We start from the raw sequence: 26,390 nt of genomic DNA on the forward strand, positions 1-26,390 counted from the left end.
GGTACTTCATAGTGCTTCATAGTACTTCATGGTACCTCAAGGTACTCCACATTGCTTCAGAGTACTTCATGGTACTTCACGGTACTTGGTACTTCATAGTGCTTCATGGTACTTCATAGTGCTTCATGGTACTTCATAGTGCTTCATGGTACTTAATGGTGCTTCATGGTACTTCATGGTACCTCATGGTACTTCATAGGACCTCATATCACTTCAGGATGCTTCATGGTATGATATGGTACCTTCATAGTATGAGGAGGAATACGGTCAAGAACTCTGATATCTACCGCAGAGAGAATCCTGCAGAGAGCCAAAACATACCTGTTGTTCCTATTGACCCGTTTTTATCAGGGTAGTAACTTCAGAGCCTGTTCCTGGTTGCTCTCCATGTCAGAGGAGTGGACAATTCCGGAGCACACCTCCTCAGCCACCCTACCCGGCATCAAGAGGAATGGGTGCTCAGCCGGGGGATCTTCAAGATGATAGCGGCTATATAGAGCATGCCGGAGATAGATCTGTTCGCTACAATAGACAGGTCGAAGGGTTCGCTCCACTGTACAGGGCATGTACTCGACGCCCTTCTAAACCCTTGGACGGTTCACCAGACCCTCCGATGTTATGGTCGCCAGCTGTTACCAGGATGATGAGGTAATAAGGAGCGAGAGTCATCTTAATAGCCGGTGGGGCTAAAAAGACGTGGGTTTCATGGCTGAGAGCCATGTCATGGGTTCTCCCTCTGGATCGGGACCTGCGCTCACAAAGACCCTTTTACACCCTCAGGTCAAAGGTCTACGCCTCACAGCATGTAATTTGAGGGGCAGTTACTGAAGCTAAGCAGATGACTTATTTGGCACCCTCTTGGAGGAAAAACTTTAAATTTTCCATTCAGCAGACCTTTCCGGGGAGGGTCTTTTTCCTTGCCATGTTAGAGTTCCGGCAGGAGGGGCGTGAGTTTGGACTTGCAGGTAACACCCTAAAATTCCAAGTTTCGGCTCTGGAGGCCAACTATAATAACGTGTGGGCAACAAAGGGGTAGCTCGATCCTTGCTTGCCAGCAAGCAAACCCGGTTCACATTCTTCAAGGACCGCCTTGGGGACCTTAGCTTAGTCCTAGATGCTTTCACACAGGGACCATTCGGGCCCATACACTTGACCTCAATAAAGTGTGTTTCATTGAAAGCCGCCATATTGGCAGCTCTAGTATCGGCAAGGAGGATGCATGATCTCCAGACCCTGTCAATAGATCCTCCATCCTGACAATATTTCAGGGCAGAATAGTGTCAAAGACGGACCGTCCTACCTCCCTAAGAAGGCTGCTAAATTCCATAGATCCAAAAAATCTACCTTCCCTCTTTTTTTATGATAGCCCGGCAACACCAGAGAAGGAAAGATAGCATGGCCTTAGACGTAAAGGGGGCCATCTTAGTCTATATAGATAACTCTAGGCCCTGGAGGCAGAGCAGGGCTCTTTTTGTCTCTTTTTCTCTTTCCAGGGTAACAAGATGTGTGGATCAGAAACGCATTGGCATATTCGGCAAAAAAAGAAGAAGGCCCGCCAAAGGGCGTGAGGGCACATTCTGCAGGCGCCATATCTTCTTCCTGGGCCAAAAGGACGGAAGTCCCAATTGAGCTAATATTGGTCTGTTTCCCTAGAGGTGAGTAGGAGGTAAGGCCGCAACCTGGTCTTCTCCTTCTGCCTTTTATAATCACTACAGGCTACATTTGTCTTCTTCCGATGACTTGGCCTTTGGTAGATCTGTCCTTAACACGGTGGGCCCTCCCAGGTGATTATCTCTGAAAATCTCTCAGTGGGTGCTGTCGTGGCGAAAAGAAAAAACCGGATTACTTACCGGTAATACTCTTTTGTAGAGCCACGACCGCACCCGCTCACTTCCCTCCCTTGATATATATACATGTGGTTCACTCTGGTGGGTGAAGGATAGAAGCTGTATATAAATATATGCTAGAATCGCTTACTGAGCAAATTGACTAAAGCATGTGTGGTGGTTCCTCTTGTTCTCTGTAATCCAACTGAGGGAGCGAGGGGGACCGCCCCTTTTATCTCTCTGTAGGTTTCCTGTTCCTGGGGGCGGATCCCCTCTCTCAGTGGGTGCTGTCGTGGCTCTACAAAAGAGTATTACCGGTAAGTAATCCGGTTTTTTGAGGGAGCCAGACTGGGGAGTTGTGAAGAACATACAGAAGCTGTGGCATGATCACCATTTTCAGTAAGTTCACTCTCCCCACCACAGAAAGATGCAACTTAGCCCAGGCCTTAACCTCCCCCTCAATCCCGGCCATCAGTGGCGAGAGATTCAAATATTCAAAATCCATTAGTTTATTAGATATCATAATACCCAGATATTTGAAAGTCGTTACAACCGGTACCTGTGTGACGTTGATTGGGATCGGATCTAAAGGGAGAACCGCAGATTTTTCCCAGTTAATAACTAGTCCCGAGACAGCGCCAAAAGAATTAAGGAGCAGCATCACATTATGTAATGATCTATCAGGGTCAGCCAAGAACATAAGCAAGTCATCAGCATAGAGTGCTACCTTCTCCTCCTGTCCTCCGTATCTGAACCCCTCGATGCCCTTATCATATCTTATTCTGAGGCCAGAGGCTCTATCGCTAAAGCAAAGAGTAGCGGGGACAGAGGGCAGCCCTGCCTCGTACCTCTATAAAGAGGAAAAGGGTCAGACAGTGATCCATTTGCTCGTATTCGTGCTTTTGGTTCGGAATATAGGAGCCTGATCCAGCTAATAAAACCCGGACCAAACCCCATACAGCGAAGTGTAGCCCAGAGGTAGGTCCACTCTACACTGTCAAATGCCTTGGCGGCATCCAGAGACGGGACCACCCTCCACCCCGCATTATCCGCCCTCACCTGCATGTTCAAGTACAGTCGCCTAATATTAATGGCCGTAGACTTACGAGGCATGAAACCCGTCTGATCCGAATGTACTAACGATTCCACCACCTTCGAAAGTCGAGTGGCCAAAATGACGCCGGGAGTGTCGGGTCTTTGTCCTTTTTTGGCAACACAGTAATAATAGCTTCCCGCATAGAAGATGGGAGAGCTCCAGAACTGAGACTATCATTGAATACAGCCAGCAAGGTAGGGAGTAGTACAGATTTATACTTTTTATACACCTCAACCGGTAAGCCGTCCACCCCCGGCGCCTTACCATTGGACATAGATCCCAAAGCCCCTTCAAGCTCCCCCAAGTCCAGCAGCTCATCAAGCATACGTCTCGCCTCGTCAGTTAGACGCGGGAGTTTAGTGGGCCCCAAAAAGTTGTCAAGGTCTTCAGTCGAGGCCCTGGTGTGTGAGGAGTATAACTCGGTATAAAAAGTCTCCAAAATTCTCAAAATACCCGGTGTGTCATTGAAAAGTTGCCCACCCACATCCCGAAGGCTGGCTATAAACGAGGATCCCCGCTGTGCTGAAGTTATAACCGAGAGCAAATGACCAACACTCTCCGCATTTTCAAAATATTGAACTGACTGAAACGTACGTTTTCGTTTCGCAGTTTCTAGCGTCATTTTAGTCACCTTCAACTGTGCCTCTTTTAGCCTTTTCTGAGTGGCGAGAGTGAATCGCATGGAGAGAGCCTTTTCCGCATCCTCCAGCTCATGAAGTATAATCTGAGATTCTTCTCTGGAATTGGATTTAAGCTTTGAAATCTCACGTATATACATGCCCCGCAGGTATGCCTTCAGAGTCTCCCAAACAGTCAAACTAGATTCGGAACCCAAATTAAATCTGAGATGTTCCTGTATCTCAAAGCTAAAGCTATCATTCTTATCTACTAGCTGCAGCCATAACTGTTTAGTTTTCAATCTATTATCCCCCCCCTTGATTGTAGTGGACATGGGCGAGTGATCCGACACTGTTCTCAGCAAATAATTAACGTCTAAAATTTTTCTCAGCATCAAATCATCACCCATAGCCAAATCAATGCATGAAACTGAGACAAAGGTAGAGGAGAAGCATGAATATTGGTAGACATCAGGATTACAACTTCTCCATAAGTCAGTCAGGGCTAGCTCATGTAACAAAACTCCAAAAGGCGTACGATTACCTCCCGGCTTCAGGGGTGCATGATTACCTCTATCCCAGTGGGAGTCCAAAACATTATTAAAGTCCCCCACCACCATATAAGGGACCCCCGGAACGTCCCTCAACATGGTATGAATTTTATATATAACTTTGCTACTATATGGCGGGGGGATGTATATAGAAATGAGTATCATTATCTCAGCAAAGAGTTTGCAGAATAGAAAGACGAATTGCCCCTCCGTGTCCACCACCACCTGATTGCATGTAAACTGGGCACCTGTACAGACCAGTATGCTAACTCCCTGGGAGTATTGAGAGTACGTAGAATGATACCCATGTTGTACCCACCTCTTATTTAATATACCAAGTGTCTCAGGAGTAAGATGCGTCTCTTGTAAGCATACAACAGTTGGCTTCTGATCCATTATAAAGGAAAATATGGCCTGTCTTTTTACTGGGGACTTTAGTCCTCTAATATTCCAGCTATTTTAACATCACCCATTCTCAAGTCGATATACAGTCGGTGCCAATATCCACCGTGTCATAGTAGAGCTTACATTGTTGTGCACAAAAGTTACATAGGACCCGACAAACCCCTAGAATCCCCCCTCCCCCCCCCCCCCCCCCCGAACTCTCCCCAACATGTCCCCCGGCAGTGCCAAGGGTATTTCAAACAAGGGCGATGCTATTCCCTTCCACATCAGTCGAGCAGTTTCCTGCAACAGAACCGAAAGTCAAGACACCAGACAGTGCAGAAGTGTCCAAAGTAGCAAATACATCATCAGCCGCATTCCCAGTCTTCCTCATCCTTCCTCAGCTGCTGTTCATTCAGATCCAGCCAGTCCATAGCATCTTTAGCATCCAGAAAAAAGTGAATTTTGTTCCGGGCCTCGACCCGCAGCTTGGCCGGGAATATCATAGAATATCGGATACCTATGGCTCTTAGACGTTTTTTGATGTCCATAAATTTAGCTCTCATTCTTTGGACTTCTGGCAAGAAGTCAGGGTAAAAAGAAACTCTAGAGCCATCAATAGAAAGGTCAGGATGTTCCCTTGAGTATCTAAGGATATTATCCCTGTAGTGGAGAATTTTAGCCAAGATAGGCCTCGGTTGGTAACCAGGAGGAGGAGAGCGGGTAGGAACCCTGTGAGCACGTTCCACAGCATATAAATGAGTTAAATTATCAGTTCCTATTTTCTCCTTAATCCAGGCTTCGATAAAAACAGTAGGATTTTTGCCTTCATAACGTTCAGGCATGCCAACAATGCGGACGTTGTTCCGTCTAGACCTGTTCTCTAGGTCATCAGTTTTGGCCCACACAGCAACCATATCTCTTAAGTTCTTTATGATGCTGTGCTGACTTAGACACAGTACCCTCCACAACTCCGACTCGTTTCTCAAGTTGCCCGGTTCTGTTTTTAACGGTGTAGAGTTCATGCCACACATTTTGCATGGATTCTTGTAAATAACCCAGCTGAGTGAGCACAGAAGAAATAGCAGACCCACACTGCATAACTGCCATCAGCACATCTTTGATAGTAGGTTCAGTTGGCATTTGCAGCTGCAGTGCTTGGAGCTGGCTTTTGTTTTGCTCCACTAGTTCTCCCCAGCTGGCTGCAGCGTCCTGCTTCTCCCGACCTCCAGAGCCTGTGGCCTCCTCCTCTCCCCTCTCTCCCACCTCCGGATCCATACCTCCATCTGCAGACTCAAGCTCTTCATCTGTCTCCTGGAGGGACTCGCGCTCTGCCTCCTCCACTCTGGCAAAGCGTCTCAGCCGGGCTGCCACCTCCCTATTCCTGGCCTCACTGTCTGCAGCTGCTTCCTCCAGAGCACGCACTGTGGTAGCAGTGCCATCTTGGGACCCAAGCCCCAGCTCATTAGTCACTCTTCTCTGTCCTTTTCTTGGCATTATTTAGGGCTAAAGGCTGAATGTCTCTGTCCAGCGGCACCCGCAGGTCTCAGGAATGCACACAGATTAGTTACTGACCGTGCTGTGGGGATATAATGGCAGTAATCAGTAGCTGTGTGTGGGAGCTCAGCAGACCCACATCCTCCTCACATGCTGCTAGGCCACGCCCCCCCCGAATATAATTAATGTTACTGTCAAAAATTCAATTGTAGCCTTTCCTCCCTCAACAGAAAGTTGGCAGCTGCTAAACTACATGCTTAGGCTTTACTGCTCAGATATGAACTGCATGCAGAGTTAGAGAACTGTTTGGAGAGCAGGAATAATTAGAAGTTATTCGGCAGAGACACTGTTACTCTCAGGTAACTGCTCAACCGCTGGAGCAAAGTCTCGCTGTGTGTTCTCTTCTCAGATGTGGCTGATAGATAGTGGATAAAATGATGCAAATAAAGTTTGTGCTACATATTCTTGATAATACTTTTCCTACAAGTCAAGCGTCTTTCTCATACTTTCATCTCTACTGTACTCTGTCCACCAATACTAAAGTGGGAACTATTCTCTGAACTCCTCTCCTTGTGCCCTCTCCTACATTTCCCACACAGTTCGGTGCTTGAACGTTTCAGAATTTTCCATGTTTCTGCATAAATTTGACCTAAAACTGCATCAGATTTTCTCATTCTAAATTTTATTGTTTTTATAATACACAACAAAAACAATCAACAGGTTCATACGAATACACCATATGGTATAGTAACTACTGCAATAGAGAATTGTTTAGTTACAGGAAAACAAACAACTCCACACGGTATCAACAGTAGTTTACAAAAGACAATTGACAACCTGTTAAACTAAATAACAAGAAGGAGAAGAAGAATAAAGAGAAGAAATGTTTATAGAGACCACAAGGGCAAATCACTAAGGCAGACGGAGTATGTACTATGACACCGGCACATCAAATATCGTAAAAGGATAAGGTAGAAATTATCTTAGCTTATTGTGGTACATTGGTGAGGAGAAGAAAGATTCCAAAAGAAACCATTTTGCAGCCAGTTTGTTAGTTGCCTCTTGTGTATGGGCTATCAAGGATTCCATCCAGTAAACTCTAGCCACCTCCCCAAACCATTCCTCTAGTGAAGGCGGGTCTAAGGACTTCCAGTGTCGTGGAATTACCACCTTAGCAGCCTGAAGAAGTTCCCTCAATAACGATTTCTTAAAATCATTCTTAGGCATGGGAAACTTAAATAGGTAGTAGAATTGCTTCCGGGCTTTTAGGGATTGACACCCCCGTCATTTCTTTAATCGCTTTAAGAACACCTTCCCAGAAGGCTGCCAATGCCGGGCTATGCCCACCATATATGTGACATCGAACCCACATGAGCCCCACATCACCAGCACAAGTTGGATACTCCAGGAAACCATTTATGGAAGACCGAAGGAACATGATACCCTCTAGATACTATTTTATAACTAATTTCCTGAGCTTTAGGGGCTATATTAGATTTATGAGAGAGATGGAAACATTTATACCATTGTTCTCTTGTGAAGGTTTGATGGAGCTTCCTTTCTCACGCTTAAAAAAAGGGGGAAGCATATACAGTTCTCTATCCAATAGAAGCTTATAGATATCAGAGATTGCTTGTACAGGGTTAGTGGGAGCCATATGTTCCGGATCTGCAACACAGGACTAGGGTAGAAGGGGGAAAACTGACCCTGCTCTAAGACTAGGCTGATACCCTACGATGGAGTGGGCGACTCATTCCTTGCGAATAGACCCACCGACCGATCCTAGGTTAATCTCAAGCGAAGACCTATAGATGGGGGAGGGGGTCCCTGAAAGATATAAGGACTGGGCACAAAAGCGGGTCACCTCCTAATTGAAAACACAGAGAAGGCTGCATAAACCAACAGAGTACAGAAGCAAAGACTAGCCAAACCAGAGGTCCCAGCACTGCACCAATTACACACACCGAAGGCAAAGAAGAGCACCAAGCCAGAACTCAAGCGGATTAACACTGTTGTCCAGCAAAGACTGGGAGACAGGTGCTGGGTAATAAAGAGTGATACGATCACCTGACCAAAAACAAACCCAGCACCAGGGGAAAAAGTCCAGCAGCTAGAAGACCACAAGAAAATGGCGGACAGTCACAAACTAAACAGATTATAACACCATACATAGAGATTTAAATGAAGAAAGGTGGCGCACCCATTCTAAGTGACAAATGTAGAGAAAAAATGCCCTAGTTTAATATATTCAAAAGAATATCTTGCTTTCTGTGGACGAACGCCTAGAATAGCTGAGAGGATAAAGACGCAAGGGGCTTCTCTTGGAGCTACCCAGAAAAAGACTTGAGGAGACACTGGATGGGAATTTAGGGTTATCTGTTATTGGGGATAACTGTCCTATTGAGTCAATTAAAATTTATGCTGGGAATGTTGACAGTTTTGAGTGTTTGTCTAAGACTAAATGGAATATTATTATTTATTATTATAGCGCCATTTATTCCATGGCGCTTTACATGTGAGGAGGGGTATACATACAAGTACAGTAATCTTAAACAATACAAGTCACGACTGGTACAGGATGAGAGAGGACCCTGCCCGCGAGGGCTCACAATCTACAATGGGATGGGTGAGGATACAGTAGGCGAGGGTAGAGCTGGTCGTGCAGCGGTTTGGTGGATCGGTGGTTACTGCAAGTTGTAGGCTTGTCGGAAGAGGTAGGTCTTCAAGTTCTTTTTGAAGGTTTCCATGGTAGGCGAGAGTCTGATATGTTGTGGTAGAGAGTTCCAGAGTAGGGGGGATGCGCGGGAGAAATCTTGTATGCGATTGAGGGAAGAGGAGATAAGAGGGGAGTACAGAAGGAGATCTTGTGAGGATCGAAGGTTTCGTGCAGGTAAGTATCGGGTGGCTAGGTCACAGATGTACGGAGGACTCAGGTTGTGGATGGCTTTGTATGTCATGGTTAGGGGTTTTGAACTGGAGTCTTTGGGTAATGGGGAGCCAGTGCAGGGATTGACAGAGGGGAGAGGCCAGGGAATAGCGGGGGGACAGGTGGATTAGTCGGGCAGCAGATTTAAGAATAGATTGGAGGGGTGCGAGTGTGTTAGAAGGGAGGCCAGAGAGCAGGAGGTTGCAGTAGTCAAGGCGGGAGATGATGAGGGCATGGACTAAGGTTTTTGCAGATTCTTGGTTGAGGAATGTACGGATCCGTGAAATATTTTTGAGTTGAAGTCGGCAGGAAATGGAAAGGGATATGTGGTTTGAAAGAGAGATCAGTGTCAAGGATAACCCCAAGGCAGCGAGCTTGTGGGACTGGAGAGAGTGGGCAGCCGTTTACTATAATGGATAGGTCCGTTGGGGGGGTCACGTGAGATGGGTGAAAGATGATTAATTCTGTTTTGTCCATATTAAATTTTAGAAATCTAGTGGAGAAGAAGGATGAAATGGCAGTCAGACATTGAGGGATTCTGTTTAGTAGGGAGGTGATATCTGATCCAGAAATGTAGATCTGTTTGTCATCAGCATAGAGGTGATACTGAAAGCCATGAGATTTTATGAGCTGTCCGAGGCCGAAGGTGTAAACGGAGAAGAGCAGGGGCCCTAGGACTGAACCTTGCGGGACTCCGACGGATAGGGGGCGCGGTGAGGAGGTGGTGTGTGAATGGGAGACGCTGAATGTCCGGTCTGCTTGGTATGATGCAATCCAAGATAGGGCCAAGTCTGTGATACCAAGAGATGAGAGGGTCTGTAGTAATAGGGAATGGTCCACTGTGTCAAAGGCACAGGACAGGTCCAGGAAGAGGACAGAGTAGTGTCGCTTGGCCTTGGCGGCTAGTAGGTCATTGGTGACCTTAGTTAGGGCAGTTTCAGTGGAGAGGTGTGGCCGGAAGCCGGATTGCAAGTGGTCAAGGAGGGAGCAAGAAGAGAGGTGGGAGGATAGTTCAAGATGGACGTGTTCCAGTAGTTTTGAGGCATAGGGGAGAAGTGATATAGGGCGATAGCTAGATACAGAGGATGGGTCAAGAGAGGGCTTTTTGAGGATAGGTGTGATTGAGGCATGTTTAAAGCTTGAGGGGAAAACACCAGTTGTTAGTGATAGGTTGAAGAGGTGGGTTAGGGTTGGGATGAAGACTGTGGTGAGGTTTGGGATGAAGTGCGATGGGATCGGGTCAAGTGCACATGTAGTGAGATGTGATCTTGAGAGTAGAGTGGAGAGTCGATCTTCTGTAATGGTGGAGAAGTTGGTTTTGGGGGAGGAGGGCAGGGCAGGTAGGAGGAAGGGCACTGGGGGTTGTTGACCAAAACTGTCTCTGAAGTTATCAATCTTCTTGAAAAATGAGGCAAAGTCTTCAGCTGAGATGAGTGGAGAGGGAGGAGGTGCTGGGGGGCGGAGGAGAGAGTTGAAGGTGTTGAATAACTGTTTAGGGTTGTGAGACAGGGAGGATATGAGAGATGAGAAGTAGGTTTGTTTTGCTGCAGCGAGTGTGGCCTTGAAAGTAGTGAGGGACTGTTTGAATGTGATGAAGTCCTCATTGGAGTGGGATTTTTTCCATCTCCGCTCAGCAGCCCTGGAAGCCCGCCTCAGTTCTTTTGGTCAGACTGGTGTGCCAGGGCTGTCTGTTGATTTTGCGAGCTTTGGTATGTTTGAGAGGGGCGACTGATTCCAAAGCTACAGCTATTGTGGTGTTATATAGAGCGGCAGCGGCATCCGCATTGTGTAGGGAACTTCTGTCTGTAAAAGGGAGGAGGGATTCAGACAGTGAGTGTAGATCGAGATGTTGAAGATTTCTGCGAGCGTGTGCGAGTTTTTGAGGTGGGGATTGTCGACCTGAGGAGAGGGAAGAGAATGTAAGTAGGTTGTGGTCAGAGAGAGGAAGAGGTGAGTTAGAGAGGCTAGATAGGGAGCAGAGGCGGGTGAAGATGAATATGGATGTTATTTCAAGCTAAAATAGGCCAAGTCCATGGTAGAGTGGAAACTAATGTATGAAAAGACTCCTAGGAGATATGTACCCACAGTTTAGATTCTCTGCAGTGCAGAATATCTAAGATTCTTGCATGGGCGGCCGCAAGATAGTATCTTTGGCAGTCTGGCAAACCTATACCCTCAGAATCCTTTGGAAGCGCCAAAACAGTACTACAAATTCTTGGGTGTGGGTCGCCCTCCCAGGGCTGTGGGGTACTCTGTAGCGGGCCGGTATCAGCGGGATGTGTCACAGCAGCAGGGACCCGGTCCGTGGCACTGGGCGCCCAAGTAATGGGGGAATGTAATGATTTGAATGTAGTTAGACGAATAGTTCGTGACGCCACCTGTGGTGCTCGGCAAGGGAGGTGTTAAGCCAACGCTGCATGCAGAGCCGCTGGGACTGATGGTATGGTGCAGCAAAGATGTAAAAGCTCCCCACAGGTGAAGCTGTAGTCCCAGGGCAGTGTAGATGTGGTTGACAAGGGGATGTAGCGGTGCCGGAAAGGTAGGAAGCAGACAAGACACTGCGGGGTGCATTTTCTGTACCTTTGCTTGATAAATGCAGTCCAGGGTCCTGGTTACAGATGGTACCGGAGCAGGCTGGCCTGGAAGCAACTCAGGAATTCTCTCTCAGCAGATGGGCTGTGCAGTCTCCTTCCTAGCGCTTACTTGAGGGATCTCCAGTACTGAGTTACACTAAAGTTCCTCCTGTCAGATGTTCCCAAGAACTCTACTGGTACGGCAGACAACTGTAGCCTGTTCCAGGGACTCCTCACTCCTAAGTCCCGGCTCACTATCCGTGTTGCTGTTGTGCCCTCAAGTCTTAGATGGGAGTATTGCATTTACAGCATTCTACTCCCCTGGTGTCTGCTGTAGGACCATCAGTGTCCATACAGCCGTGGAGACCAGGCTCCAGTTCATGCGCTCTTATAGGAAATGAGCTCTTCCTCTCAGCTCTATCTCAGTGCTCCTTCCACACGTCTGCACACTTCACCCTCCGCAGACTAACTAACCACTCCTTCCTCTTGGCCCTCAGAGAGCACTCCTCCCCTTAATTCCGGTTCAGAGTTCCCCCTGCTGGCCTTGAGTGGAACTGTGTTGCATGCATAGATTGACTGCGAGGGAGACCCGTCATTGCCTCCAAGCCTGGCATTACCCTCCCTGGAGGAAGGCAAAGCCAATGTGGCGACCTTACTCCTGGGGGCACCACAGGTGTCCCGATGACCAAACAAATTGGCTGAACTTACTTTGGACCCTCATCCAGAAGGAGGATGGGAAATACATTGGGATAGTTTATGGTAGATACAAAAGTCTACGCAATACAGTCATTTTGAGGATGTTAACCTGGCCAAAACTCTCCACATTTCCAGAAATTAAGATCCCCCTCCATTCTGGACAAAATCGACCAAAGTTCAAGTCAAACCATTGTGATAAATCCGCCGAAATAAGGGTAGACAAGTAGTTAATATGATTATTTGAGTACCATTTAAATTGAAAATTAGATTTCCGAACATTCACCATTTGCAAGGGTAGGGAAATATTCATGGATTCAGATTTTGCGAGATTGATCTTAAAATTGGACCAACTACTAAAACTTGCAAGCTCAGACATCAGGAAAGGAAGAAAGGTATGTGGGTTAGTTAAATAAACTAACAGGTCATTAGCAAATGCAGAATACTTATACTCTGAACCCGCTATTTTGATTCCCCGTATTTCAGGATTAGCACGTATGGCCTCCATAAGATGCTCCATTATCAGGAAATACAACATTGTGGAGAGGGGGTAACCTTGTCAGGTACCATTCTTTATAGTAAAGAGGGCCAAAAGGGAGCCATTAATTTTTAGCTGGGCTGAGTGGGAATGGTAGAGGGCTAAGATTTTTTTTTTAATAAAAATACAGGACCCAAACCGATGTGGCTCAGGGTTTGAGAGGGAGAAGACCATGAGATCCTAACAAAAGCCTTTTCGGCATCAAGCGATAGGATCATTAAAGGTTTTTTTTAGGTGTGTGCATGATTAATAATATCTATTGTTTTCAAAGTGTTATCTCGGACCTCTCTTCTTGGTACAAAACCCACCTGGTCTGGGTGTATTAAGTGAGGGAGGTGGAATTTAAGTCTGTTGGCCAACAGCTTGGCATATAATTTTAAATCTACATGTAATAAAGATATAAGCCTATAGCTACTACATGAGTTGGGGTCTTTCCCTGGTTTGGGAATGACTGCAACATGTGCCATTGTGGAATGGTGAGGAAAGAAAGTAGACTCTGATATGGAATTAAACGATTGTAATATTAACAGAGACAATTGTTCAAAAAATAGTTACAGAATTCAGCTGTGAAACCATCAGGCCCTGGATTTTTATTGCTAGGGAGATCTTGAACAGAAGCTTCAAGTTCTTGATGTGAAAAAGGATTTTCCAGGAATTTTACTGTTTCATCCAATTTTTTGGAGAGGGCTGATGTATTAATATAATTTCCCGTGTGTAGGGCAGATGTAGGTAAGTTATATAGCTTTGAATAATGTGAATGAAAGAGAGCTGCGATTTCAGGTGGGGTATGAACCAATTTATCTTGAGTATTCTTCATACAGGGACCATTTGTTTGGGTCTTTTTAGCATTAAGAGCTTTAGCTAACATTCTTCCCGGTTTGTTACCAAACTCATAGAACCTACTCTGACCTAGCTGAAATAAACGTTTACATGAAGAACTGAGTAATTTTTTTAGCTTCTAATCTTGCTTTGAGAAGATCTCTGAGGGTTGCAGTAGAGAGAGCCTTTTTATGAATTAACTCCAGCTTAGTGACTCTCTGTGAGGCTAGTTTGATTATCTGACCTCTGTCTTTTTTGATTCAGAACCCATCTTTGACAAATACCCCTCTAAGTACACATTGAGGGCTTCCCAATTAATTGTGGTGGCTGTATCATCATTTCCATGATCAACAGTGAAGTTAGATATGGAGGTTCGTACATTCGAGGCACATAATGTATCTAATAATAACGACTCACTGAGACGCCAAGACACTGATGTTTTGGTAAAGGATGGTACTCATGATCTGACCAAAATATGTTTCCAATACTATAATCTGAAAGCCAAGGTAAGGCATTTAGTTGGAGGAGGATATAGTCTAACCTACTATAAGAATCATGAGCATGGGAGTAAAAACTATAATCCCTATCTGATGGGTGCTATCATGTAATGCAATCAATGACACCAAAAATTGCTGAGGTTCTGAAGGCCAACAGAGATCAAATGTGTTACTAGGTGGGTGTCTCTAATAATGTGGCCATTCAGTGTATGTTTTATATCTGGTGGAGATGACCAGATAAAGCTGATTATATAGAGCCTGCTGGTTAGAATTAGGAGCCGACAGGTTGGATTTATACAGGGGAGCTGCAGCTATGCGATAACTACTGCTGTCATGTTAATTAATGACCATTATTCTTCTGTGATTTCATGTAATACTTCTCCATCTATCTGTGTCTTCTAAAAAAAATGTTATAGGGTTATACTACAGAAACATATGTGAGGAGCGATGAGCAGTGTAAAGAGGAGATTCCTACAGATAACCGCACAGGTGGGTAGTGACCACTATATGTAGAGAAGCTACAGATTCTTCAGATCCGTTTTCTGGTATAAATAGTGTTGAATTTTTTAGGGTACGTCACTTAGACTGTTTAGCCTTGCTTTGTTTATGCGTTGTTGTTGGCAAAGTATCAATGGACGAAATTGAAAAGGGGCATTTCAGATTGAAAAAAGGGGCCAATCTCCATATGTTTCTTCTGGCTGTACAGACCATATTACTGTAGTCAATCTCCGGCCACAACACAGCTGCGTTAAGGTATTTGCTAAAGCGAGACTGACTGAGTACCTAGGCCGAATTGTGAGAGGAGCGTCAGGAAATCAATAAGGTGAGTATGCTATCATTATTTTAACTCATGCAGGACCATAGTTTTTGCAGTCCATGGTATAATATAGTTTCAGCCTGGATCTTTTAATTTCCAAAAACTTTAGTAACCTTAATGCAGGATCAGGGCTTGAAGACTCTGAGATAATAGTGGGACTCCTAGATAAACAATTTAGAATTCGTATCTTAAGTCGTGACACATGAAATAACTCAGTATCTGCAAAGATGCTGGAATGTGCAGTTGGTAGCCCATGGAAATGACCTGCTTGATATGGACTCTTTGCACTGAGGTTGAGAGGAAAATAAATCTAACTTGACTTGCAATAATCCACAGATCACACTACAGGGAAATGATTCAAATTCTATTAGAGATTATATACTATGGTAATTCATGCAGATGAAAGGCGCTGCAGGAAGACCAGTTAGAAGAAGAAAGTGCAAAATTTTGAAAACCGGTCCACCATCACTCAAATAACCCAACAAATAGATGGTAAAACTGTAGAAAGTCTAGAGGTCAAGGAGAAAGTAGAAATGTGGTTAACCCCTTAACGACCGCCGACACGACCGGCCGGCACCCAACAATAGGAGATTTTTCCGTTTAGTTCAATTTGACCACTGTGATAGACCCTTTCACAGTGACCAAATAAAAAAAAAAAGTAATTCAAACCCCCCTTTTCACCCCCTTAGTTAGATTAAAATAAAAAACTGTATTTTTTTCCATTAGGGTTAGGATTAGGGCTAGGGTTGGGGTTAGAGCTAGGGTTAGGGTTGGGGCTAGGGTTGCGGTTGGAGTTAGAGCTAGGGTTAGAGTTGGCACTAGGTCTATGGTTGGTGTTAGGGGTTAGGGCTAGGGTTAGGCTTGAAAAATGGCCGCCGCACATGCGCAGATGGAAATCAGCGCTGAAATCTCATCTCCCGAGATTTCAGTGCCGAGATCTCCATCTCCGCGTGCATGGCGGCCATTTTCCCGGAAGGAATCCACTGCACAGGCAGGCATGGATGGAACGGCAGAACCGCCCATGCAGCACAGGACAGAGCGCGGCGGCGGCAGCTCCTGGCAGCATCGGGGGACAGAGCAGGCAACAGCACCCTGCCGCACAAGGGGCAGAGCACGGTGATAGCAAAACCCGGCAACACTGGGGACATAGCACAACGGCAGCATCGGACACCCGCAGCGGCGCGCCGCACATCAAAACACCCCTTCATCCCAGCGGCAACGTTCTACTCCTGCCTCCACCAGCAGCGATCTTAGGACCCCGCTTCACCCCCCGGTAAGCAATAAGATGCATGGATTTTAAGAAGTACCACCATTTTATTACAAAAAAGAGTTTTTTCCTATTTGTCTCCTCAAAATTTGGGTGCGTCTTATATTCCGGAGCGTCTTATAAAGCGAAAAATACGGTAAATGTTCTACAGTTGCACATACAGAAAAATAATGTTTTATAGCACTTGCAAGAAAAGAAGTAAAAAACACAAAACTAAACTAAAAAAATTGGCAGTGTCTAGAAGGGGTTGAAGATTTCCACATATAACAGCTAAGGAGACAACCATGAGGTAGTGAGAATGCCCCAGCTGAGGATTATTCCGTAATAAAGGAATGAGCCACAAGACGGATCTTGAAATAATATTTTCAACTTTGATGGAAAAGCAGAATTTTTTGGTATTCATCAGAAAAAATGGATCACATAATTTTACCTTGACTTCAGGTGCAGGTTTTGGTGATAACGCTGTGGCATTAACCCCTTCCCGAGCTTAGACGTGCGCAGTACATTATGTTTGGGGAGTACTTCCCAACTATGACGTACTGGGTGCATCTTGGTGATTTTGTGCAAACAGGGGTGCACATGCGGGTATTCAGCTGAGGTCACAGCTGACACCCGGCTCTCACTGCCAGGAGCGGTGTCTGCACCAGTCCCTGCAGTTTAACCCCCTAAATGCTGTGACTGATATGAAACGCAGCATTTAGAAATCAGGGATAAGTAGGGGCTACCTCTGCCCTCTGATCGGCGCCCCAGTGATGTCATCGAGGGGTTCGATCGTTGTCATGGTGACCCGGATCTCATCACGATGACATCCAGGTCTCCAGGCTACGGCAAGCCACTTAGACCATTCACAGAGTATGGTCTAAGGGGCTTGTGTCAGTGCAACACTGACAATTCTAAATCATTGCAATGCTCATGCATGACAAATATAAATATAAAAGGTATCGCAGAATGCATCATCTTGTCCTGCAAAAAGCAAGCCACCATAAAGCTTTATCAGTCGAAAGATAAAAAAAAGTTATAGCTCCCAAAATAAAGCAATATAGCCTCGACCATGGCTAGATTGTAATATTTCACCAAGTTTCACTTTCAACAGCCAATCAGAGTGATCATAGCCGTGGGGGGGGCAAAGCCACCCCCCCCTGGGGTTAAGTACAAGGCCTCCTGTACCTGCGGGTCAGGTGACCTTTCAGTGATCCCCGGTCACCCGACCCGCAGGAACGTGATTTCGACCATGACGCCTACGTAGGCGTCATAGGTCGGGAAGGGGTTAATAGCTGTCTATAAATAATAATCTCTCAAATATCTCAAGGGCTGTCACATTGTAACATTGTAGAAGGATCATCTTTATTCTCATTTGCACAAGGAAAGACTAGAAGCAATGGGATGAAACTGAATGGGAGGAGACACAGATTAGATATTAGAAAAAACTTTTTGACAGTGAGGGTGATCAATGAGTGGAACAGGCTGCCACGAGAGGTGGTGAGTTCTCCTTCAATAAAAGTCTTCAAACAGAGGCTGGACAGATATCTGTCTGGGATGATTTAGTGAATCCTGCTTTTTGCAGGGGGTTGGACCAGATGGCTCAGGAGGTCCCTTCCAACTCTACCATTCTATGATTCTGTTACTACACCTGTAGGTAAATTCTGAAAGGAGTATCATTTCCAAAATGGATTCACTTTAGGGGAATTCTGCTCTTCTAGCACTTAGGGGCTCTGTACAGTATATGGAGTTTGCAAGCTATTCTAGGAACATCTGCGCTTCAGGAGGCAAATAGCGCTCCGTCCATCTTGAGTCTCGCCGTACGGCTAAGCAGTACTGTACAGCCACATATGGGGTATTTCTACATTCATCAGAAACTGTGGGACAAATTTTGGTTCAACTTTTACCAATTTTCCTGTATAAAAATGTAAAATCTGGGGGTAAAACAAAATTTTGGTGGTAAAAATGTAATTATTTTTTCTCCCCTGACCAATGGTGTAACTTTCTGTGACACACCCGTGGTGTCAATTTGATCACTGCATCGCTAGATGAATTCATTGAGAGGTTTAGTTTGTAAAATAGGGTCAGTTATGGAGGATTTTGCTGTTGTGGCACCTCAGGGGCTCTATAATATGGCTCTTCTTCCCTTCTGAGCTTTGAACTGTGCTTGAAAAGTATTTTTCGATTACATGTAGGGTATTGGCGCATTCAGGAGAAATTTTTACAACAAACAGGTCTATTTTTCCTATTAGCCCTTTTAAAAATTAAAAACTTGAGGCTAAAAGAACACTTTAGTGGTAAAAATGTAATTATTCTTTCTTCACCTCCTAATGGTATAAAATTCTGAGACACATGTGGTATCAATATGATCATTGTAACACTAGATGAATTCACTGGGGGGTGTAATTTGTAAAATGGTTAATGAATAATTATGGGGGGGGGGTTTCTGCAGTTCTGGCACCTCAGGGGCTCTGCCAATGTGACATGGCCCACTCAAACCATTCCACCTGCAAAATCTGAACTCCAGTATAGCACTTATTTCCTTCTGAGCTTTGCACTGTGCCTCAAAACTAGTTTTCCCCCACATATCAAGTATCAGCATACTCAGCAGAATTAACATAAAAATTTTGGGGTCCATTTTCTCTTGCTATCCGTGTGAAAATGAAAACCATTGGTGCTAAAACAACATGCTTATGGGAAAAATAGTTTTTTTTTTTTCATTTTCACAGATCAACGTAAAATTCTGTGAGGAAACTGTGATAAATTCTTTCAGGTGTCTAGTTTAAAAAACGGAGTCACTTGTGGGAGTTTCTACTGTTTAACCCCTTTCTGACATCCGACGTACTATCCCGTCCACGGTACCTGGGCCCGTATGACCGTGGACGGGATAGTACGTCGAGCCCTTTAATGCAATACCGCGACTAAGTCGCGGTGATCGCATTAAAATTCCGACGCCATCTCACCTTAGGGAAGATGGCGTCGGCCCCCCGGCTGCGATCCCGCCCCCCCCCCGGCAGCCAGAGCGCTGTGATTGGCTGTTCTATTCTGAACAGCCAATCGCAGCGTTTCTAATTGTGTCAGCCAATGAGGTCCTAGGATTGAATCAGAGTACCGATATACTTGATCCTAGAGCAGCGCCAGGCACCAGCAAAAAGCCCCCGGATTGGCGCGATCGCCGATCTAATCGATCGAGCCAATCGCAGGGCACAGCGGCGCTATATCGCCGTTGTGCTCTGCCAGTACCGGCCTGGATCGGTGCTGTATTAGCACCGATCCTAGGCCGGAGCCTGGTGCAGGCCCAGTAGGGCCTGCAGGAGCTGGTTGGCGCAATCGATTAGATCGGCGATCACGCCAACCACCAGGCACAGCTGCTGTGACTGCTCTGTGCCCTGCTGGTGACCTGGCCATGACCTGCCTGGGAATCGGAGCTGTGAGCTCCGATCCTAGGCAGTTGCCATGGTCGCCAGGCAGAGCAGGGATTGGTGGATTGATGTTATCATTCGATCCCACCAATGACAGGTCACCGCAGCGATGTGACAGCTCTGTGACCTGTCCCTGACCTGCCTGTGACCTGTCTAACTTCTCTGCAGGGGTCCTCACTCTAGCTGAGGATTCCTGCAGAGAGTTCAGATGCAGCAGAGCTCCTATGCTGGGTATTGTGGTGCCACAACTTGGAGCATCACAATCACTGCAGAAAAAAGAAGAAAGATAAAAACGCCAACTGTAAGTGTTACCTAATCCCTGATCCCCATCTATCTTCATCCCCCCAATCCCCTCTTTTTACCCCCCTCCACCCCCCCTTTTGCGCCGCCTCCGTGCGCAGCCGCCGAGCGTTGATCGGTGACGCAGTTCACCAATCAACACTCGTGCTAACTTTTTTTTCTTTAGTCCCCTTTGCGCCACCTCCGTACACACATCCCACAGCCGCAAAACTTGGATAAGTGACACAAGTCACTTATCTAAGCTTGTGCCTGCGCTTTTTCATTTTTTCACCCCCCTTTGTGCCACCTAACTACAACCCTAACTGAACACTTCCCAATCTCTCTTCATCCACCCCCCTTTCGCGCCGCCTCCGTGCGCAAGAGTTGATCGGTGACACAGTTCACTGATCAACACTCGTGCTCGCCTTTTTTTCCTTAGCCCCCTTTGCACCACTTCCGTACACATATCCCGCAGCTGCAAGCTTGGATAAGTGACACACGTCACTTATCAAAGCTGTGCCTGCCGTTTTTCTTTTTTTTTTCAGCGCTCCCCGTATGGACCTCGCCCCCCGACTATTTCGAGCCACTGATTTCTGATTTTGTGGCAGAATTAGGAATCAAGATTGACACCACCGGCCTCACAGAAATTGACCTTTTCAAAGTCTTTTTCTCTGAGGATTTTATTAACCTCATGGTGGAGCAAACTAATTTGTACGCTCGTCAATTTTTGGAGCAATACACGCGTTCATCATTTTCAAAATGGTCTCCTGTAGACGCAGTTGAAATGACGCAGTTTTGGGGCCTGGTCCTCCATATGGGGATCCTGAAGAAGCCGGAAATTCGGCAATATTGGAGTGTTGAATTTTATACAACACTCCAGTGTTCCGAGTGGTCATGCACTACTAATTTACATTAGATTAGTTGGGGGCACATATAGATTTGTTCTTTGGGGGTCTAGTATCCAAAATGATGTCACATGTGGGGTTTTTTCCTGTTTAGGCACATCAGGGGTTCTGCAAACGGAACATGACGTCTGCAGACCATCAAAGTCTGCATTCCAAAACGTCACTACTTCCCTTTCGAGCCCCGACGTGTGCCTAAACAGTTTTTTCCCACATTTGGGGTACCAGCGTACTCAGGACAAATTGGACAACGACTTTTGGGGTCCAATTTCTTCTGTTACTCTTGGGAAAATCAAAAATTGGGGACTAAATGATCATTTATGTGGGAACAAAATAGGATTTTATATTTTTACACCCTGGAATTATAATCTTTAGTGAAACACTTGGGGGTTCAAAGTTCTCACCACACATCTAGATAAGTTCCTTAGGGGGTCTAGTTTCCAAAATGGGGTCACTTGTGGGGGTTTCTACTGTTTAGGCACATCAGGGGCTCTGCAAACGGAACATGACGCCCGCAGACCATTCCATCAAAGTCTGCATTCCAAAACGTCATTACTTCCCTTTCGAGCCCCGACGAGTGCCCAAACAGTAGTTTTCTCCCACATGTGGGGTATCGGCGTACTCGGGACAAATTGGACAACAACTTTTGGGGTCCAATTTCTCCTGTTACCCTTGGGAAAATTAAAAATTGGGGACTAAGAAATCATTTTTGTGAAAAAAAATATTTTTTTTTCACGCCCAGGCATTATAAACTTTAGCGAAACACTTGGGGGTTCAAAGTGCTCACCACACATCTAATTAAGTTCCTTAGGGGGTCTAGTTTCCAAATGGGGTCACTTGTGGGGGGTTTCCACTGTTTAGGCACATCAGGCGCTCGTCTAACACGACATGGCGTCCGATCTCAATTCCAGCCAATTTTAGGTTGAAAAAGTCAAACGGCGCTCCTTCCTTTCTGAGCCCTGCTATGTGCCCAAACAGTGGCTCCCCCCACATATTGGGCATCAGCGTACTCAGGACAAATTGGACAACAACTTTTGGGGTCCAATTTCTCCTGTTACCCTTGGGAAAATAAAAAAATTGTTGCTAAAATATCATTTTTTTGACTAAAAAGTTAAATGTTCATTTTTTCCTTCCACGTTACTTCAGCTCCTGTGAAGCACCTGAAGGATTAATAATCTTCTTGAATGTAGTTTTGAGTAGCTTGAGGGGTGCAGTTTTTAGAATGGTGTCACTTTTGGGTATTTTCTGTCATATAGACCTCTCAAAGTGACTTCAAATGTGAGGCGGTCCCTAAAAAAATGGTTTTGTAAGTTTTGTTGTAAAAATGAGAAATCGCTGGTCAACTTTTAACCCTTATAGCTTCCTAACAAAAAAATTTTGTTGCCCAAATTGTGCTGATGTAAAGCAGACATGTGGGAAATGTTATTTATTAACTATTTTGTGTCACATATTTCTCTGTTTTACGGGCCTAAAAATTCAAAGTTTGAAAATTGCAAAATTTTCAAAATTTTTGCCATATTTCTTGTTTTTTTTTTTTATAAATAAACGCAAGTTATAGCGAAAAAATTTTACCACTATAGTGAAGTACAATATGTCACGAGAAAACAGTCTCAGAATCGCCTAGATCCGTTGAAGCGTTCCAGAGTTATAATCTCATAACTGGACAGTGGTCAGAATTGTAAATATTGGCCCGGTCATGAACGTACAAACCACCCTTGGGGGTAAAGGGGTTAAGCACATGAGGGGTTCTTCAAATGCGACATGAAAACCGCAGACTATTCCATCAAAGTTTGTGTTGCAAAATGTTACTCCTTCCTTTCTGAGCCCTGCTGTGTCCCCAAACAGTAGTTTTCCCTCACATATGGGTTATTGACATACTCAGGAGAAACTGCACAACTTATTTTGAGGTACATTTTCCTCTGTTACTTTTGTGAAAAAAAAAAATTTGGGGCTAAAAGAATATTTTTTGTGGAAAAAATATGATTTTTTATTTTCACAGCTCTACATTATAAACTTTTGTGAAGCACCTGGGGGTTTAAGGTGGTCATCACACATCTAAAATACATTCCTTGAGGGGTCTAGTTTACAAAATGTGGTCACTTGTGGGTTAGCCACTGTTTAGGCACATCAGGGGCACTCCAAACGCAACATGGCATCCGGTAATGATTCCAGCAAATTTTGCACCCAAAAAGTCAAATGGCGCCCCTTCCCTTCCGAGCCCAAACAGTAGTTTTCATCCACATATTCTGTACTCGGCGTACAAGTTTTGGTGTCCATTTTCTCCTGTTACTCTTGTGAAAATAAAAAAAATTGGGGTCTAAATTTTAATGTTTGTGAAATATCATTTCTCCTTGCGGAAACTGACATGCTAAGCATGCCGAGATGTGGAGACTTAAAGTTCCAACTTGATTTATGACAAAATGTATATGGTCCATGTTAATTTTATTGTCCAGTTATTGACTTATTCTTACCAGGAAGTTAACAAAATGCTACCAACTTACCAGCTAGCTTGGAGGTAGCCAAAATAGAAAAGGGTTCCAAGGGATCCCTGATATTCTTTCTTTAACAGAGAATTGCACTTTGATGCAAGGAGTCTCAAGGTCACCCCAGGTATTACAGTTTGTAATCTATAGTCCTTTAGTTTACAGTCCAATATGGTCAAAATATTAGGTTATGTCACAAAAACCATGTTGCAAAAATTAGTATAGCCTAATGAAAGTTTTAAGAGTAAAGCTAAGGTTTAGATTTCAAGATTCCAAGTAATAAGAATTTGAGTACAGTTAAGTATAATTATTGAGTATTATAAAAGAGTTCCTTAACAGAGAAAATCCCCTTACTTAACAGCCAGAATAATGTAGCAAAAGTGATACAAAAAAAATAAAGATTGAACTGCAACCATCTTACATTGACCTCCGGGCCGACCATGGAAGTTAACATCTAAACAGGAGCATCTTCTTATTAGAAAGGTTGAAGAAAATCGATATTCAAGTTCACTGCAGTTAAAGAAACAGAAAGCCAAGCCAGGGTTAGAAGACTTGGTGTTATCCTTAAAAATCATGGAGGTCATATAAAATACTAGATGTAGCAGCTTTTGATGTGGGGTATATTTATTTCTGCATCAACTAATTTTAGTAAAATTGAAGATTTTGTAATGAAAGTTATATTATTAAGCTCACTTTCATGTTATGGTTTAAAAAAATGTTCTTTGACATTCAGTTTTGACAAAATTTTGGAAATTGTTCTTGTGTTCAGTGAGTTATTGAATAAAATCTTACTTTTCTAAGGAGGTCTACTCATTTATGCTGAACACTGTATATATATCATAAAATATATAATATTTAAAAATACATATGCTACTAAGGTTATGATAGATAGTAATAATGGTTTCATTTTTGACAGATGACTATACCAGGGGATCAGAGGCACATATATCTTCAGATGTTATAGCAGATGATCGTGGTATCGCACCAGATCCATATGAAGAACATGCCATTATTCCAGTAATACTTCCAGCCCTTCACTGCAAAGATCCATCATCTGATACTTTTCAACAGCTCCTATCTTCTGACTCATCACAGAATATGAAACAAAATAAAGATAACAGATCAGATAGTAAACATCAAAGCACTCACACAAAAAAGAAGTCGGAATGTGGGAAATGTTTTAATCAGAAATCTCATCTTGTGACACATCAAAGAAGGCACACAGGGGAGAAGCCATTTTCATGCTCAAAATGTGGGAAATGCTTTAAACACAAATCGAATCTTGATACACATCTGAGAATTCACACAGGAGAGAAGCCATTTTCATGTTCAGAATGTGGGAAATGTTTTAATCACAAAACAAATCTTGTTACACATCTGAGAGGTCACACAGGGGAGAAGCCTTTTTCTTGTTCCCATTGTGGAAAATGTTTTACAAAGAAATATGATCTTGATGCACATCAGAGAAATCACACAGGAGAAAAACCATTTTCATGTTCAAAATGTAAGAAATGTTTTAAAGACAAATCAACTCTTGTAAGACATAAGAAAATTCACACTGGGGAGAAGTTATTTTCATGTTCTGTATGTGGGAGATGTTTTTCTCAGAAATCTGATCTTGCTAAACATCTGATAACTCACACAGAGAAGAAGCCATTTTCATGCTCAGAATGTGGGAAATGCTTTAAACACAAATCGATTCTTGGTACACATCTGAGAATTCACACAGGAGAGAAGCCATTTTCATGTTCAGAATGTGGGAAATGTTTTACAGACAAATCATCTCTTTTTAGACATCAGAGAATTCACACAGGGGAGAAGCCATTTTCATGTTCAGAATGTGGGAAATGTTTTACAGACAAATCATCTCTTTTTAGACATCAGAGAACTCACACAGGGGAGAAGCCATTTTCATGTTCAGAATGTGGGAAATGTTTTAAACAGAAATCAAATCTTGATGCACATCTGAGAATTCACACAGGAGAGAAACCATTTTCATGTTCAGAATGTGGGAAATGTTTTAAAGCCAAATCAGCTCTTATTACACATCAGAGAAATTACCATGGCAGTATTTGACACCACGCACTTGACATACAGTGCCTAAGATGACAGGTTGTAGGTTGTGGGCAGCATCAAGAACAAGAAATGCATTATTTATTTATATTTTTTTACATCATTCACCCTCTGCCTTTGGTTGGACTGGACCAGCATCTCCTGGGAGAGGGGTAGGAGTTTTAGGCTTCCATTGCTGAGAGACAGTGACAAATAGGTCTGTAGAAGCTCAGCGCTCAAGTCTCCTAAGCTGTGCACTTTCCTGTTTGTTTGGTTTTTTTTTGAGCAATCTGTTGGGTCTTAAGACACCACCAATCTGTTTGCAATAAGGAAGATGAAAAATTTTAGAAATCGATTCACAGTTTTAGCAAAACTATGAAATTTCACTTAATTTAAGCTAAGGTTGCTAGGCCAGCTTTTTTTGCAAAAGTGGCATCCTATTAGTTGATTCTAATATTATCTAATATTATTAGTGATAAGCGAGTATACTCGTTGCTCGGGTTTTTCTGAGCATGCTCGGGTGGTCTCCGAGTATTTTGGCATGCTTGGAGATTTAGTTTTTGTCGCCTCAGCTGCATGATTTGAAGCTGCTAGGCAGCCAGAATACATGTGCGATTCCCTAACAAACAGGCATTCCTCACGTGTATTCAGGCTGTCCAGCAGCTGCAAATCATGCAGCTGTGTCGACAGAAACTAAATTTCCGAGCACGGCAAAGTACTCTGAGGACACCCAAGCATGCTCTGGAAAACCGAGCAACGAGTATACTTGCTCACCACTAAATATTATCCTATTAGCATGCTTGGATTAACCCCTTATGTGCTTATAACACTGGAACACTTTAGCAGATCCCGCTGACTCTGAGATTGTTTTTTCGTGACATAGTTTACTTCATGTTAGTGGTAAAACTTCTTCGCTGTAACTTGTTTATTTATAAAAAAAAATGGAAATATCGAGAAAATTTAGCAATTTTCAAACATTTAATTTTTATGCCCTTAAATCAGAGAGCTATGTCACAAAAAGTACTTAATAAATGACATTTCCCACATGTCTACTTTACATCAGCACAATTTTGGAAACAAATTTTTTTTTTGTTAGGAAGTTATAAGGGTTAAAAGTTGACCAGCGATTTCTCATTTTTGCAACAAAATTTACAAAACCATTTTTTTTAGAG

The 26,390-nt window shown here is 44.0% G+C and overlaps 1 protein-coding gene across 1 annotated transcript in view; it reads left to right on the plus strand.

Moving 5' to 3' along the window:
* The window catches only part of LOC141051170 (uncharacterized), a 211,955-nt gene that overhangs the window by 6,968 nt on the left and 178,597 nt on the right, over positions 1-26,390 (plus strand). Inside the window, 2 exon segments of the mRNA XM_073548035.1 lie at positions 14,434-14,506; positions 24,083-25,239. Coding sequence (XP_073404136.1) covers positions 14,434-14,506; positions 24,083-25,239 — 1,230 coding nt within the window.

Source organism: Dendrobates tinctorius, unplaced genomic scaffold (genome assembly GCF_039654945.1).
Source record: "Dendrobates tinctorius isolate UK_male_01 unplaced genomic scaffold, ASM3965494v1 ptg000155l, whole genome shotgun sequence".
In the NCBI taxonomy this organism is placed as follows: domain Eukaryota; kingdom Metazoa; phylum Chordata; class Amphibia; order Anura; family Dendrobatidae; genus Dendrobates; species Dendrobates tinctorius.